Below are 16,795 nucleotides of genomic sequence, written 5' to 3'. Positions count from 1 at the left end.
CCCATAATGAGCATACAGTCTAGAGGGGGAGATAGACATGAATACTTTGGCATTCGTTAAGCACTTACTATGTGCCAGGCACTGTTCTGAGCGCAGAGGGAGCATCGCGAGACACCCTGACACTCCTCTCCCCGCCCCTACTGGCTCAGGCCGAAGCCCATACCATACGCTCTCACTCTCGTCTTTCCTCTTAGACGGCAATAGGAGCGGTTTCAAGCCGGGCTGAGGACAGGGCAAGGAGTGGAGGAGGGGCAGAGACTCGGGCCGGGGAGTGTAGACAGATGGGAGAGACCCTCAGAGACAGTGACAAACAGGGAGAGAAACACAAAGACATCAGAAGCACAGAAACTCACAGAAACAAGGACAAAGAGTCAAGGGAGAGAGACCCTCAGAGACAGGGAGACAGGCCAACAGAGCCAAGAAGAGATCCACAAAGGCAGGGAGAGAGGGCTGCAGAGACAGGGAGAGCGGACCACAGAGCAAGGGAGAGAGATCCTCAGAGCCTGGGAGAGAGACCCACAGAGAAAAGGAGAGAGGAGGAGAGCCCTCAGAGACAGGAAGAGAGAGTCACAGGATAGGGAGACCCCCAGAGACAGTGAGAAAAATCCACAGAGACAGGAAGAGAGATCCACAGAGCAAGGGAGAAAGATCCTCAGAGGCAGGGAGGGGCACCGACAGAGACGGACAGAGGCCCCCAGAGCCAGAGAGAGAGAGAAACGCTCAGAGCCAGGGGAGAGACTCCCCAGAGAAAGGAAGAGGGGCCCATAGAGTCAGAGTGAGAAACTCTCAGAGCCAGGGAAAGAGGCCCACGGAGCCAGAGAGAGAGAGAGAAAAACCCTCAGAGCCAGTGAGAGAGACCACAGACTAAGGGAGAGAAACCCTCAGAGTCAGGGAGAGAGGCCCACAGAGCCAGAGAGAGAAACCCTCAGAGCCAGTGAGAGAGACCACAGAGAAAGGGAAAGAAACCCACAGAGCCAGAGAGGACACAGAACCAAGGAGAGAGAACCTCAGGGCGAGAGACCCAGAAAGGTTGAGGGAAAGATTCCCGAGGCAGGAGGGACCCACAGAGAAAGGGTGAATGCACGGATTCAGTCGGGTCAGGCAGGGTAACAGTTAAGCCCCTGAGAATCTGCGAGGCCTCCCCAGTAAAGCCCATCGTCCTGCAAAAACGCTCCAGCTCCTCTAAGCTCCAGCAAGGTCCCAAACTAAATCTGGGGCTGGGGATCAAGAGATCCCTGAACTCAGGCCCTAGGGCTCCCTGAACCCGCCCCTGACAGGCCACCCTGGACCACTGGCCCCACCAATGGCTTCGAGTTAGAAATGACTGGTCCTCACGGGGCCTGTAGGGTCCAGGCTTGGATCCAGCGCTCCATCCTGCTCAGCCCGGTCTCTGGGGGAGGGACACAGCCCGACCCTATCTGACCTGACCTGACCCGATGGCGCCGTCCTCCTTCAGCTCACCCCGCTGAACATCCGGCTGAAACACGCGTGCATTAACTCTTTGTTGGTCATGTTGGCCAAGTACAGTACGGAGGCCCACCCCAGGTCCACAACCACCATTCCGGCCAGGTTCCAGGCAGATACCTCCCCGGTGAATCGCTCCAGCTCAGACTCAAGCCGCAGAATCCAGCCAAGCTCACCCTCACCTAAAGGTCAACCATGGGCATTAATGCCCTTGCAAGGTGCTGGGGCTCGTGGAAGGCTCCCATGGGTCCTGTGCACATGCGGACCTGGGCTAGGGCTAGAAGCCACGTTTTCCCCAACCTGGCAAGCTCTGGCCCCTCAACCCCCCAACTTTAACTGTGAGAGGAGCCAGCACTGGTTCCGGCCTTGACCCTCCCCGCCAAAGGCCCCACTCCAGAAAGAACAGCAGGTGAACTGGAAACAGAAAGCAGATGGGTCCTGGGTCCAGCTGGCCCACGGCCCCTTCCCATCCCCCCGCGTCCCTCCCTGCTTCCTGCACTGCTCTGACCTCGCTCAGGGTGACCAAAACTCTTCTCTTGGAGGCTCCAAGACTGAGCAGCCACTCCCAGAAACTACGGGTCCCATGGGGCCTCAGCTGCGCCCCACCTCGCTCTCCGTTTGGCCCAACCTTGCACTCTGAATGCCCCCAGGTCGGTGACAGGTGACGACTCTTTGGCTGCTGGAGCCAGGCTCCGTGTTCGCTTCTGGGCCCAGCCGCAACTACCCCGAATCGGACCTTCCTATTCTCCCTCCTCGCGTCCTGGCTCGGTGGCCTCGTCACTCCTCGTTGATTGTGGCTCTGTTTGGGAAAGGGGCGGAGTACAAGGACACCCCAGGATTTTGAGGGAGAGAATGTTTTTGCTGGTGTATCAGGTGGTCAGGGTATTTACATTCCAGAATCCTGGAGCTGTCTGGCCAGTTCCCCAGCCTCAGCCTGGAGAGCTACTAGAACACAAACCTGGGAGTCAGAAGGACCTGGTTTCTAATCCCAACTCTGCCACATGTCTGCTGTATGACCTTGGGCAAGTCACTGCACTTCTCTGGGCCTCAGTTACCTCATCTGTAAAATGGGGATAAGGAACAGTGTCCAATCTAATTAACTTGTATCTACACCAGAGCTTAGAACAGGGCTTGGCACATAATAAACACTTCACAAGTACTATTATTATTATTATTACCACCCAGGATGTCCATGGACAGAAACTGGGTAGTTTGTTCCAGGGATATCCCCCTGATAGTGAGGAGGTGCTTCCTTGTCAGTCAATTGTATTTAGTGGGCACTTACTGTGTGCAGAGTACTGTACTAATATAACAATGTAACAGACACATTCCCTGCCCACAGTGAACTAACAGTCTAGGGTCTGTCAAACCATACTCTCTCCTACTGCCCGTGTTTCCTTCAGACCCAGACCTCCTTCTCCCTAGAAACCCTTTCCTCTCTGCCTCCTCTCTCCAGGACAAACACCTCTAACACTTTTCCCCTGGGCCAGTTTTCTGCCCCCTCTATCACTCCATCCCTAATCTTCAGACCCTCTCAGGTGTCTCCACATCCCATTACAGGGGCTTGTTTGAACCTGGAACCCAGGGTCTGTTTTTGCACCTCCAGACTGTTACCCTGATACCTCAGCTCCCTCAGCTGCCTCATGGCCAAACCTCCCAGCTGGGGCTGGGCCGTTGCCCCAGTTCTCCTTCTACTTTAACATACCTGCACCAGACCGACGACCCCTCTCTTGAGTTTAGGTTGTGTCGTTGCTTACCCCACTAAACTTCACCCCATGTTTGGGAGTTTCCCACTTTACCAAGTCACCTGGAATCCTCTCTCCTGCCCTGCACTCTCCAGGGGCGTCTGTAAGCAGGCCAGCATCTGAGTCTGCCCATTTCCACCTCATGCAACACAGGAAAGCAGTCAGTTCTGGTGCACCCAACAAAGAGTTGACCCCGCAGGCCCAGACTTAGGCTGCCCCAGACAACCTGAACAGGTCTGGGGGAAGAGCATGACCCTAGGAAGCAGGCGACACCCCTGGTCCTCAATTGGCTCATTTCTGAAGCCACTAAAAGCATCTCTCCTTCCCTCAGCCAAAACCCAACTTGGGAAAGAGGAGTCAACATTATCCAAACCTGGTTCCTTCCCTAGAATGGGAAAAGTTGAGGGGGGGCCACGGTGAGACTGGCCAGGCGGGAGGAGGCCAGCAGGGTGGTCCCAGATTTTGCTGCTTTCCTCCAAGTTTGAGGATGAATGTTTTGGGCCCTTCATACCAATTAAATATAGATTATGTCATTTTCTTCCCAATAACAAATGCCCAGCTTTGTGATTTGGCAGAATTTGGGGTGTCCTACCCGACCCTCAGCATGTCTATCCCCACTCCTGGCCTGGAACTCCTTTGGAGAGGCCAGGGAAGAGAGTGGAGTGGGCAGCTCAGTGGATCTTCCAGCACCAGGCTGGGTCTGCACCTCCCCCTGTCCACCTGGTGCTCTCTTCCTGCTGGCCTCTGCCCCAGACAGCTCTGTGCCCACGCAAGAAATGCATATTCCGGAAAGAAGAGTCAAAGGGCTTCAGTTTTTCCTGTTGTTAGCAGCTACTCCAGAAGCCCAAGCCAGTCTGTGCCTTGGAGGCAGGTGGGATCGTGTGTTGCAGTGATGTACGTGGGCGTGGAATGCGGGGGGAAAGGGGATGCACTGGCACGGCAGAGGGGTTGAAGGGAGTGGGCACAATAGCCCCTGCAGAAACTGATTTTCTGTGCTCCCTCCATCATGAGAGTGAAACCCAGACCTGCAGGCCCAACTAAAGCCACACAAGGGAATCAATCAATGAGCGCTTGGGAGAGTACAACATAACACTTGGTAGACACATTCCCTATCCACAACTGGATCAAGTAAGAAACAGATCCTGGATACACGGCTATGGAGGAGGGGTCCTTTGCTGATTCCTTTTTCAACTCTTCCTCACCGGCCACAATCCACCAGCATCTCAATCTCCCCAAAACAACGAGAGACCCCTGATTTGCCAAGGCCCAGGGCGGCCCTGATTTCGGCCCCCAAACATACATTGCTACCAGCCGCGATCGCACGGCCTAATGTTCGCTGACCAGCGGTCAAGGGTTCTGTCTGGCTGACTGGGGTGGGATCTCCTTGCCTCTCCCGGGGGACAGTACCTTCTCTTCATGATACTGATGTGCAGGTCGTCCTCCTGCTTGACCTCCGCCCGCCGGGCGAGGGTTTTGCTGCTGTCGTCGCTGTCGTCGCTGTGTGAGAAGACGGCAGCCAGCTCTCTCTTCGGGAGCCTGGTCGGGGGCAAGGGGACCGTCCTCTTCTCCGCCAGCCGCCCCCGGTTCTGGGAGGGAGAGGGACAGCAGTGAGAGAAGGGACTGAGCCGGGTGCACATCTGGAAGGCTCCCTTCCTGAGGCATCGGGAGCCAAACAGGGCTCCCAGAGCCACATCTCCACCAGGCTCCCTCTGGGTTCTGGCCTCCCTGGAATGTGATCCCATCAGGTCTGTGGGGGGCACAGTGAGCCTGCCCTGGCCTCAGAAAACCCCTCCCGTACCAGCCAGCTGGGGGGCAGAGCATGCCCACCGCTTTGCCCCAGCCGGGAGTCAGCCAAGCGGCCCCTCAACCCTCTGGGGCATTTTGGGCTGCAGCCCCTGGGGTGACCAGCTCTGCCTGACTCTGACACCCAATCAGCCCATTCTCTCCTCCCAGAGGAGCCATGCCCAGCTCGGGACCCTCGCTGGACACCACCCAGCTGCGGCGGACTAATGAAATGTTGCTACTACTCCTGTCCTCCTCCCCGTGGCTTGAGAAGCACCCCGATCCTGGCCAAGGCCCCCAAGGCCCCTGGTAGAGGAGGGGAATGGTGAAGAGAGTTCAGGCAGTGTTGACCCATCGGGCTATAACGTCAGCTCGGATGCCTGGACGATCTGAACAACTCCAACTGGCCCTCCCAGCTGCCCCAATGCCCACTTTACTCCTGGCTCCTGCAGTCTCCAGGCCCCAGATTGCCCTTCACCCAGGCCCAGCCCCAGCCCCAGCCTACTAGCTCCCCATCCTTTACCCTAAAATCACATTTTCCAAGACTCAGGGCCCAATCCAGGGCAAACTCCCCCCATCATCTCCCTGATTTGGGGCAGCCTGGGAGCCCTCGCCTCCTCCTTCGACTTCCTGAAGGGAGTCTTGGTCTTTGGGGATTCGGCAATAACGTCAACCCTGGATTCCAGGAGTTTCTCTCTGGTCTGGGGGCTTGAACTCTGCATTCCAAAGAAGCAAGATCGGTTTGCCTTCACCGTCCTCTCTCTCCCGGGATTTGGGAACTCCTTCTCCCATTCATGTCGTGTGTTTCACCCTCCATCGTGTCTCTCCCTTCCCGCTGTGTTATGGCTTCTCCACCAGCCCACGAGAGAGCCCTATGCTCATATAAACCCGTTCAAACGGCAAAACTTCCACCGCCTTATCCTGCCTTTTTTCCTGTCCTAGGAAGGTGCCTGCTGTCTGCTCTCTGGCCTCGGGTTTGGACGGGATGGATGCTCCTGGAAAATTTTCTCGCAGACTGATTTCTATTCCTGCCCTGAGTCTGGGGCAAGCTTCTTCTAGATGGCAGAAGGGTTATTTTGGAGCGGGGGAGGGAAAGGCGGTGGTTAGGAGCGATCAGGAGGTCAAAGAGAAGGCCAGGGAGTTTCTCCACCCACTCTCTTCTCCCTTCCCACCCCCACGAATAGGGTCCAGGAGCCCGAGACCCCTCCCGCTCCTACGGCGATGCTCTCCGCCCCCTCCTTCTCCGCTCCCTCAAGCCGTCCGGCCCGCTGCGCTGCGGCTGGGATTCTCGCTCCAGATGGCTCTAACCGCTCCTAATGAGCCGTTAATGAGCTGTCAATTACAAATGCAAATTTCAGGTCGCTGGCAGCCTAGTGAGATCGGTGTCTCCAGGGGGGCTGCCCCTCGAAACAGGCAGGACCTGGGCCTCGAGGCCCTGGCCCGCGCCCGGCCTCGGTTTTGGCTTTGCGAAGCCGCAAGACGGTGGAGGCCGCGAGTCTGGTTGAAAGAGGAACGACCCTCAGCCCACCACTCCGGCTCGGCGGAAACCACAAGCCAGACCCTCCCCCTCAATACCGCGCCCTCTCGCTCTCCGGATTCTGTGCCCGAGGTGGCCAGAGGGCCGGTGGTTCTGGGGGCAGGTTCTGACCCGAGGTCCTCAATAGGCCGAGGGGTGGAGGGACCCCGAGCGGGAGACGCCGAAGTTAGGACCAAGTCCGACCCCGTTCAGGATCGGCCAGGCCTTTCTGGGGATCTGAAGGGGGTGTCCGAGAGGACAGCGCTGGGTCTGGGAACCCCGAGGGTCAGACTTGGGGACAGTATGGCCCAAACTGCGCTCCTCCAATTCCCCACCCCCGCCTTTCCCACTGGTCCTTCGTTTTCTGCTCTGGGATGGAGACGAGTCGCCGTGCGAGCTTTCAGCTGGAGAACAGCTGGACCATCCGGGAAGGAAATGGGGGGAGGGGGACAAAGACAGACGGGTTGTGAAGGGAGGACCCTAGCCCAGGGGCCGAGACAGTGACAGTAGAACAGTTGAGGTTCAGAAAGCTCCTTCTTTCTCTCCTCCATTCCTCTTTCCCTTTCCCCTCTCTGTTCCCTCTTCTTCTAGCTCCCCTCTTCTCGGCAGCAACTGGGTGGCACAAAGAAATGGCGGGTGGAAACGTCCCCAACTACTTGAGAGAGCCAAGGTGGACTTTCTCATGACGACAGTCCTTCCCACCCCCAAACAGAAGCACCCCTATCACAGTCCCCTCCCATATGCACATACAACCTACACATGCACACCCATACATATGCTCTTATATATACACACACACACGCATTCAATGCCCACCCACTGGCACATGCACGCTTACAACATACACACCCAACGCATATCCAAGCACACATATTCACAGATAAATCTGAAGCTCAAAAATGTGTAAAAGAGTGGAAAAACCAAGTGTAAAATGATCCAGGTCCGGGACAGATTCGACTCAGCCGCTGTGAGCTCCAGGAATTTGTTCTGCGGAATGAAACAACTCCAGAAAAGAGCACGCAAACGGATTCCGTCGGCTGTGTGGGGCCGTGGGCACCGCCACGTCCTGACCACTCTCGTGAGGTGAGAGGCGAGTGCTCGAGCAATAGCGAGGGGCGGCTGGCAGTCGGGCGAATAAGGCCAGGATGCAGAATCAGTTCCTTCTGAGCAGAAAGACGCCCCACCAGACCCCTGCCCCTCCCTGCCACAGAAGCGCGAGGGTTTGGAGTGTAGCTGATTAACTGGTTTTTGGAGCTCCAAATATCAGGTTGGTTTAATAATCATAAAAAAAAAAGCCAGAGCGGATGGGTTTTCATTAAGGAAATGAATTACCTAACAGACCTCAGCAGGCCCAAGATTCCCTCCTTCCACCTCCCCCACCCCGACTCGCCCCCCCCCACTCCCGGACCCTGGGCCAGGGAGACAGGCAGGGCTGGGATTAGCGTAAACAGTCAAGGACGGTCAGTGCTGTTCCAGAATTAGCTGCTGGGCTCCCCTGGGTCTTCATTACCTGCTGGAGGGCGGCGGCGGGGCCGCCGTGCTCATTGCCTCCCTGGAAAATCCCGAATTCAGCCCACACCTGCCAGCTCTGAGCTCAAACGAGGGCACGGATCCCAGCTCCCGACTGGCCCCGGCCTCGCTCCCCGCCACCCTCGCTGGCCCCGGGCTGCGGTAATGAGCTGATGAATAAAAGATGAGGCAGGAGCCCGGGAGCTACAGCCGAGACCTCACAGGCTGGGCCGGGGGGCGGCGGGGGCGGCCAGAGCTGGCGGGGATGGGGGGTCCCCCCTCGGGCCACGGGAGGCCGCAGACCCCGGCGGGGCGCCACCCGGTCCGGAGCTGGGTTGGACTTGGGCCTGGGCCTGGAAATTCAGCCCGGGCCCCGGGGACGGGCTCATCAGAGGCCACCTCCCCTCGCTCCGCCGTTACAGGCACGACTCTCCCCCCACGATGAATCTCCCGGGGATTCCGGTTCCTCTCCCCAGCCCGTGAGGCTCGGCCGGGAACGGTATGGGCTGCCAGCGAACGGCCACGGAGGGTGGTCGTTTTAGATTAATGAAACTAGGACTAGAAACAGTCCCTCTCTCCCATCCGGGGGAAGGAGACCCCACCCCACATCTTCTGGCCATCACCCGCCCCTCCCTCGCCCCCTCCACTGCCCAAAGACTGTAGTTTATTTATTTCTAGTAATTGTCTCCCACTCTAGACTGTAAGTTCATTATGGGCAGGAAATGTGTCTGTTTACTGCTGTTGTATTATTATTATTGTCATGGTATTTGTTAAGCATTTGCTATGTGCCAAGCACTGTTCTAAATGCTGGGGTAAATAAAGGTAATCAGGTTGCCCTACTTAGGGGTTTACAGTCTTAATCCCCATTTGACAGATGAAGTAACTGAGGCACAGAGAAGTTAAGTGGCTTGCTCAAGGTCACACAGCAGATGAGTGATGGGACCAGGATTAGAACTCATAACCATAGAGAAGCAGCATAGCTCAGTGGAAAGAACACGGGCTTTGGAGTCAGAGGTCATGAGTTCGAATCCCAGCTCTGCCACTTGTCAGCTGTGTGACTGTGGGCAAGTCACTTAACTTCTCTGTGCCTCAGTTACCTCATCTGTAAAATGGGGATTAAGACTGTGAGCCCCACGTGGGACATCCTGATTCCCCTGTGTCTACCCCAGCGCTTAGAACAGTGCTCGGCACATAGTAAGCGCTTTACAAATACCAACATTATTATTATTAACCTCATAACCCCTGACTCCTAAACCCATGCTCTTTCCACTAAGAGAACTGCTTCTCACATCCTCTGACTCCCAAGCCCGTGCTCTTGCCACTGGTCCATGTACTCTCCCAAGTGCTTACTATAGAGTTCTGCACACTACTGTGTGCTCAATAAATACAATTGATGAACTGAATGACTGGTGCCCTCTCCAGGTGACCAGCTCTCCCCTGGATCCCAGGCCACTGGCTGCACCAAGAGGTAGCAGTTGTTGCTAATGGTTCCCTGCATCCCTCGGGGGCAGCGGGCAGTAGTGCCCAGAGGGCTCAAGAGAGCCGGCCCCACCGGAAGGGACAGGGCAGGACCCAGCTCTGACTCCAGAGTACACCAACTGCCCCACTCTGCCCCACCAGTCGACAACAGTAGGCAGCTCTAGCTGCCCAATTTGGGAAGGCAGAAGGCTCGGGGAAGGACAGGGCAGGGCAACCAGGATGCTCAGGTAGATGGGGCAGCTTCTGTATGGGAGCAATCAATCAACAGTATTTATTGAGTGCTTTTTTAAAAAAAAGGTCTTTTAAATGCTTCCTATATGCCAGGCATGCCACTAAACGCTCAGGTAGATACAAGATAATTGGGTTGGACACAGTCCATGTCCCAAACGGGGCTCACACTCTTAATCTCCATTTTACAGATGAGGTAACTGAGGCATAGAGAAATTAAGTGACTTGCCCAAGGTCACACAGCAGAGAAGTGGCACTCCCAGGCCCATGCTCTATTCACTAGGCCAAGCAGACTATGCTGTACTAAGTGCTTGGGAAAATACAATGCAATAGAGTAGACATGATCCCTGCCCTCCAGGAGCTTACAGCCTACAGGGGGAGACAACATTAAAATAAATAATAATGTATTTGTTAAGCACTTACTATGTGCAGAACACTGTTCTAAGCAAACAGATAGGGAGCAGATGGAGAGGACCAGGACCCTCAAATCTGGAAAGACACAGGCTGAGAAGGAAGGGTTTAGAGGAGTTTAGAAAGGAGTTTAGGAAGGGGGTGTGCAAGATGAACCTGGAACTATCTGTGAATACCTGCTTGTAAATATTTTATGTCTATCTCTCCTTTTAGAGTGAAAGCTTCTTGTGAATGGGGAACGTCATGCATCTGTTGTACTTTCCCAAGAGCTCAGCACAGTGTGGTTGCACCCAGAGAACCTCGGCAAATATCATTCCTCCTTCTGATAGACCTCCCCCATTAGACAGTCAATTCCTTGAGGGCAGGGCCTGCGTCTTCTGTTTTTATTGTACTTTCCCAAGTTCCTGGAACAGTGCTTTGTGCACAATTGGCACCCGGAGCAATGTTCTGTGCAGAGTGGGTGCCCGAAGATGCTGATGACTGACTGATTGAGGATAGCCAAGCCTATGCTCATTCTCCATAGTGAAGAGGGCTCAGGAGGGCGAGTTGGGCATGGAGGAGGGGCAGGGGAACTCAGGACTGGGACTGTGGGCCTGTGGAGAAGGCGCTACAGTCAAGGGGCTTTGGAGGAAGTGATGAGGTGAGGAGCCCATGGTTACAGTTGCCACAACTTTCTTCTCCCCAAGCTATGATCTATGATCCCTTCTGCTGGGAATGGGGCTGAGGCTGGGGCTAGAGACCAAGGGCAAGGGCAGGGGTAGCGGCCAGAGCCAAGGCCGTCAGACTCGGCAGATCTTCCCTGCAGCTGGTTGGATCTGAGTGACTGGCCTGTCCTCCCGCTAGGGGCTGTTCTGGAAACTCCGGCTGTTGCCCACACTCCCCTAGGACCTGCCTAATTGACTGAAATGCAAAAGCCCCGAGATGGCCCGGAGACTCCAGACACTCTGACTACGGTTGGCGGGAGGCGGGCAGACGGGCTGGATTCGCCCCAGCCCCAGACTCTGGATGAGGGGCCATGTCCTGGACAACTATGGGTCCAGCACCCCTCCCCATACCTCCTGATCCACTGTCCCCCAACACTGTGGTCCCCCCACCCATAGCATTCATTAATTCAATCATATTTAATAATGTCGATATTTGTTAAGCGCTTACTATGTGCCGAGCACTGTTCTAAGCGCTGGGGTAGACACGGGAATCAGGTTGTCCCACGTGGGGCTCACAGTCTTAATCCCCATTTTACAGGTGAGGTAACTGAGGCACCGAGAAGTGAAGTGACTTGCCCAAAGTCACACAGCTGACAAGTGGCCGAGCCAGGATTCGAACCCATGACCTTGGACTCCAAAGCCCGTGCTCTTTCCACTGAGCCACGCTGCTTCTCTATTTATTGAGTGCTTACTGTGTGCACAGCACTGTACTAAGCTCTTGGAAGAGTACAATATGACAATAAACAGACACATTCCCTGTCTACTACGAGCTTATAGTTGAGAGGTGGGGAGACAGACATCAATACAAATGAATAAATTACAGATATGTACTTAAGTGCTGTGGGGCTGGGGGTGGGGGAAGAGTAAAGGAAGCAAGTCAGGACAACGCAGAAGGGAGTGGGAGATGAGGAAAGGGGGGGCTTAGTCTGGGAAGGCCTCTTGGAGGAGAGGTGCCTTCAGTAAAGCTTTGAAGGGCTGTGGGGGGGGAGAGTAAATGTCTGAGGGATTTGAGGATGAAGGGCGTTCCAGGCCAGAGGCAGGACATGGGCTAGGGATCTGCTGCGGCTGCGAGATAGGAGAGAACAAGGTACAGTAAGAAGATTAGCACTAGAGTGAAGTGTATGGGCTGGGTTGTTAAAGGAGAGTAGTGAGGTTAGGTAGGAGGGGGCAAGGTGGTGGACTGCTTTAAAGCCAATGGTGATGAGTATTTGATGCAGAGAAAGATGTGCAACAGCAGGGCGACATGTCCTAAACGTAACATCCCTGCAGATTCATATTCCCTGCACCCTGGCACCCCAACCCACGGTCCACAGATAGTGATCCATGGTCTGCCACCTCCTGCTGTTATGGCCCTCTGACACTGACCTCTGTTTCCCTACGCCAAACTAGGCCCCCTCAGATAGCAAACCCCTACTCCCTCATCTCTACCCACACTGTGGCTCCCAGGCACTGACCTCTTCTCTCCCCCCACTCTCTATTCTTTCACTCATTCATTCATATTTATTGAGCACTCACTATGTGCAAAGCACTGTACTAAGCACTTGGGATATAAAAATAAATAGACACATTTCCTGCCCACAATGAGCTTACAGACTAGAGAGCAACCCAGGGCAACCAGAGTAACCCAGATTCAAATCTCCTGGTCCCCCACCACCATGTCACCATGGCTCTCCGGATGCTTGCCCTTTTGCTCTCCAGGCTTCTTCCCTAACACCGTACTCCTCTGGATAACAACCTTCCCACAACCTTAATGGAGAAGGGAAGGAAGAGAGATGATAGGAAAAGAGAGGAGAAGAGGAAGTGGGGAAAGGAGAGGAGAGCCTGAATAGACCACTGTCTCAGCCTCCTCATTGAATTTGCTCCCTCCAATCTCTCCCCTTTCTAGTCTACACTTCACTCTACTGCTCAGATCATCTTCCAAAAACATCTTGGTGTGCATATCTCCCCACTCCTCCAAAATCTTCAATGCTTACCCATACCTCTCTGCATCAAGAAGAAACTCCTGACCATTGGCTTTAAGGCAGCTCTCTCCTACTCCTACTTATCCACTGTCTTCTCCCACTAGATCCCAGATTGCACTCTTCATTCCTCTCAAGCCATCCTACTCACTGTTCCTTGTAGTGGTGTCCCACTGTTCCTACTCCCTCTGGCCCCTTGCTCATGTCCTTCCTCCTGCTTGAAATGCCATCTCTGATCAAAGTCTCCAGGCCACAGTCCTTCTTAAATCCCCCCCTCTTCTAGGAGACTGCTTCCAATTAATTTTTTTTCTCTGCTGATCAAATCTACCCATCTTAGCACTTCTGAACCATCTCCACACTGATGCACTCCCAACCAACCGTAGCTCTTCTGAACATGAATGTAGACTTACCTACTTCCTGACCTACCTTTCAGCTGCCTTCAATTCTGTGGCCCACCCCTTCCTCCTTGAAACAATATCCAACTTTGGCTTCACTGATGCTGTCTTCTCCTGGTTCTCCTATCTTTCTGACTACTGCTTCTCAGTCTCTTTCACAGGGTCCTATTTGGCTTCCACCCTCTAACAGAGGGAGTCACTCAAAGGTCATTTCAGGGTCCTCTTTTATTCTCCACCTATTCCCACTCCCTTGGAGAATGCATTCGCTCCCATGGCTTCAACTTCCATCTCTTCACATCTCTCTGCAAATGATTCTCAAATCTACCTATCCAGTTTTTCTCTCTCTCCTTCACTGAAGTCTAGCGTTTCCTCCTTCAGAACATCTCTACTTGGATTTCCTGGAGACACCTCAGAACTCCTTTTCCTATCCAAATCCTATCCTTCCCCTTTCTTTCCCACCACTGAAGACAGCACCACTATCCTCCCTGTCTTACAAGCCCATAACCTTAGCATTATCCTCGACTCATCTATGCCATTCAACGCACAAATTCAATCGGTCACCAAATCCTGTCAGTTTGACCTTCACAATATTACTAAAATCTGACCTTTACTCTCCATCCAAACTGCTACTATGCTGATCCGAGCACTTGTCCTATTCTGCCTTGACTTCTGCATCAATCTCCTCACTGACCTCCCTGCCTCCTGTCTCTCCCCACTTCAGTCCATACTTAATTCTGCTTCACACATAATTTTTCTAAAACAATGTTTGGTCTATGTCTCCCCACTTCTCAAGAATCTCCAATAGTTGCCATCCACCTCCACATCAAAGAGGAACTCCTTACCATTGGCTTGAAAGCACTCAATGAGCGCTCCCCCTCCCACCTTTTCTTACTAAGTTCCTCATCAGCCCAGGCTGCTCACTTCACTCCTTTAACACCAACCTACTCACTGTACCTTGATGTCATCTATCTCACCACTCACCCTCTGCCCATATTCTCTCTCAGGCCTGGAACTCCCTCCCCGTTCATAATATGACAGAGCACTATGCTCCCCACCTTCAAAGACTTATTAAAATCACAACTCCTCCAAGAGGCCTTGACCGACTAAGCCATCTTTTCCCTTGCTTCCTCTCCCTTTTGCATTACCTAGGCACCTGGATCTTTACCCTTTAAGCACTCGATATTCACCCCACTCTCAGCCCCATGGCACTTATGTACACACTTGTAATTTATTCATTTAACATCTCGCCCTCTAGACCGTGAGTTCCTCATGGGCAGGAAATGTGTCTACCAACTCTGTTGTATTGTATTCTCCCAACCACTAAGTATAGTGCTCTGTACACAGTAAGCACTCAATAAATATGATTGATTAATTGACACTCCACTCTTTTAAGCTTATGCCGGTTCAGCCACTTGTCTGCTGTATGACCTTGGGCAAGTCACTTAACTTCTCTGTGCCTCAGTTACCTCATCTGTAAAATGGGGATTAAGACTGTGAGCCCCACGTGGGACAACCTGATTACCTTGTATCTAGTCCAGTACTTAGAACAGTACTTGGCCCGTAGTAAGCACTTAACACATACCATAATTATTATATCTGTCTCCCCATTCTGTTTTTCCTCCTATCTGTAAATTCTTTTATTTTCTCCATTAGACTAAAAGCTCCCTGAGGGCAGAAATTGTGTTTTCCCATTCTACTGTACTCTCTCAAGTGCTTAGTACAGTGCTCTGCATAAAGTAAACCCTAATACAGATGATTGATTGATTGGGAAGTGGGGGAGGGAGAAGCAAACAGAAGGGCAAGCAGAGTCCTAGGCAGAAGGCCCAGGGAACAAGGGAGTAGGGGAAAGAAAGAAAGGGAAGCCCCACCCCTGGAACCCATCCACTGGGACACCATTACCCCTAAATCCCACAGCCTTGAGAACCCTCCCACCTCTGGATCCCATCCCTTGGGACTACCCCTACCTCTGGATCACCCAGCCTCAGGGTCCTCCCTGGTTCAAACAGTGAGCAAAAACAAAGGAAATCACTGCCTCAGCCCAACCTAGTGGGCTTTCCAAACATGACACTGCTCACAACCTTTCTCCTAGATGGCAGGTTTGGGATTTCTCTTAAAGGTGGGTGTGTTGCTTTCCTTCTCAAGAATAGTGGCATGACAAAGTGAGCCATGAATGGGGTGGCAGTTGGTGATTTGGAGCAGAACTGTCTGGGCGGTTCAGCTGAGGGGTAGGCACAAGGGCACGGTGGGGGCGGGGCTCAGAAATGCTCTCCTATTCTCCTGCTCAACACAGTGTATTATGTCATCATGAATCATGATGGTGTAATGCGGGAGTCTTTCACGTGTTCCTGCTGGGCTTGGCCTTGGTGGTGGGAAAGGGCGAGGCGGGGTGTGAATAGCATATTTGGCTTCTTTTCTGCCCTCCAAGTGGATTCTAAGTGACACCCGATCCTCATTGGGGGTCACGAGGCAGCCCCCGCCTGCCTCCAAACTTAGTTTTCTGTGGTGCTTGGGGGCCTGTCCCACCCCCCTGGCCTTGTCTACCACTCCCAAGCTCCCGCTTGGCCCCGGCCCCTGCCCCCATCTGGGAATCAGGCCTGCCGGGCGGCTGCTGGCAGATCGCCTGCCAAACCTGGGGGATCTCCAGCAAATTGCATTACTTTATTTGATCAATTGGCCTACAAATTGATTTTCCTGTACAAATAATGAACATTTATGGTTATTTCCCACATGGATGGCGTTGTTTTCCATGTAACAAACAGTTTGGAGTCACACACACACAAGGAGACTTGGTCCTGGAGGCAGGGTGGCCCAGGAGGCGGCTGCGAGGGATGGAGAAAGGGGATGGAGGGAGGGATGGAGGAAGGGGCAGAGGGAGAGAGGGAGAAAGGATGGGAGAAGTTGAAGGAGGGAGGTGGGGGAGGGAGGGAGAGAGCGAGTGGAGGATGGAGGGAGGAAGGAGCAGAGGGACAGAGGGATGGCAAGCAGAGCTCAGCACTGGATGAGTTTATGCCAACAGCTCCCGGGGACAGTGGGGTAGGCTAGGCAGGACTTTTAAGTTCTTGCTGGAGTCATTATTTATAATAATAATGATAATTATTGTTAGGGTATTAACAAGCTATGTGCCCAGCACTGTTTTAAGTACTGAAGTAGACACAAATTAATCAGGTTGGATATAGTTCCTGTTCCACATGGGGCTCACAGTCTTAATTCCCATTTTACAGATGAGGAACTGAAGCCCAGAGAAGTGAAGTGACTTGTCCAAAGTCATTCAGCAGACACGTGGCAGAGCTGGGATTGGAACCCATGTCCTTCCAACTCCCAGGCCTGTGGTCTATCCACTAAGCCACGCTGCTTCTCGTGGCTTCCTACTCCCCAGTCATTGCTCCTGACTACCTGGGCTTCTACATTGTTGATCAAACTGAAACCACCAGGCTTGAGCTCCCCAAACTGCCCCCTTGCCCATGCAACTCCATCCCACCCTCTGTGAATTATTGTATCCTTTTGAGCCATCTCTCAAGAAGATGTCTCTCACCTGCTTTCAAAATCTACCCCTTCTACTTGCACCTCCAACCACATCCCTGTGCACTTTACAAAAGCACACCTT

The 16,795-nt window shown here is 53.5% G+C and overlaps 1 protein-coding gene across 3 annotated transcripts in view; it reads right to left on the bottom strand.

The window, feature by feature from the left end:
• SAMD11 (sterile alpha motif domain containing 11) overlaps positions 1–16,795 on the bottom strand; it is a 79,160-nt gene that overhangs the window by 41,243 nt on the left and 21,122 nt on the right. For all 3 annotated transcript variants that reach the window (XM_029066709.2, XM_029066711.2, XM_029066712.2), the window contains exon 3: positions 4,617–4,795. In XM_029066709.2, coding sequence (XP_028922542.2) covers positions 4,617–4,795 — 179 coding nt within the window. The remainder of the gene's footprint in view (positions 1–4,616; positions 4,796–16,795) is intronic.

Source organism: Ornithorhynchus anatinus, chromosome 5, assembly GCF_004115215.2.
Source record: "Ornithorhynchus anatinus isolate Pmale09 chromosome 5, mOrnAna1.pri.v4, whole genome shotgun sequence".
NCBI classification, from domain to species: domain Eukaryota; kingdom Metazoa; phylum Chordata; class Mammalia; order Monotremata; family Ornithorhynchidae; genus Ornithorhynchus; species Ornithorhynchus anatinus.
The sequence above is the reverse complement of the archived record's forward strand: the minus strand, read 5'-3'. Positions and strand labels throughout refer to the sequence as shown.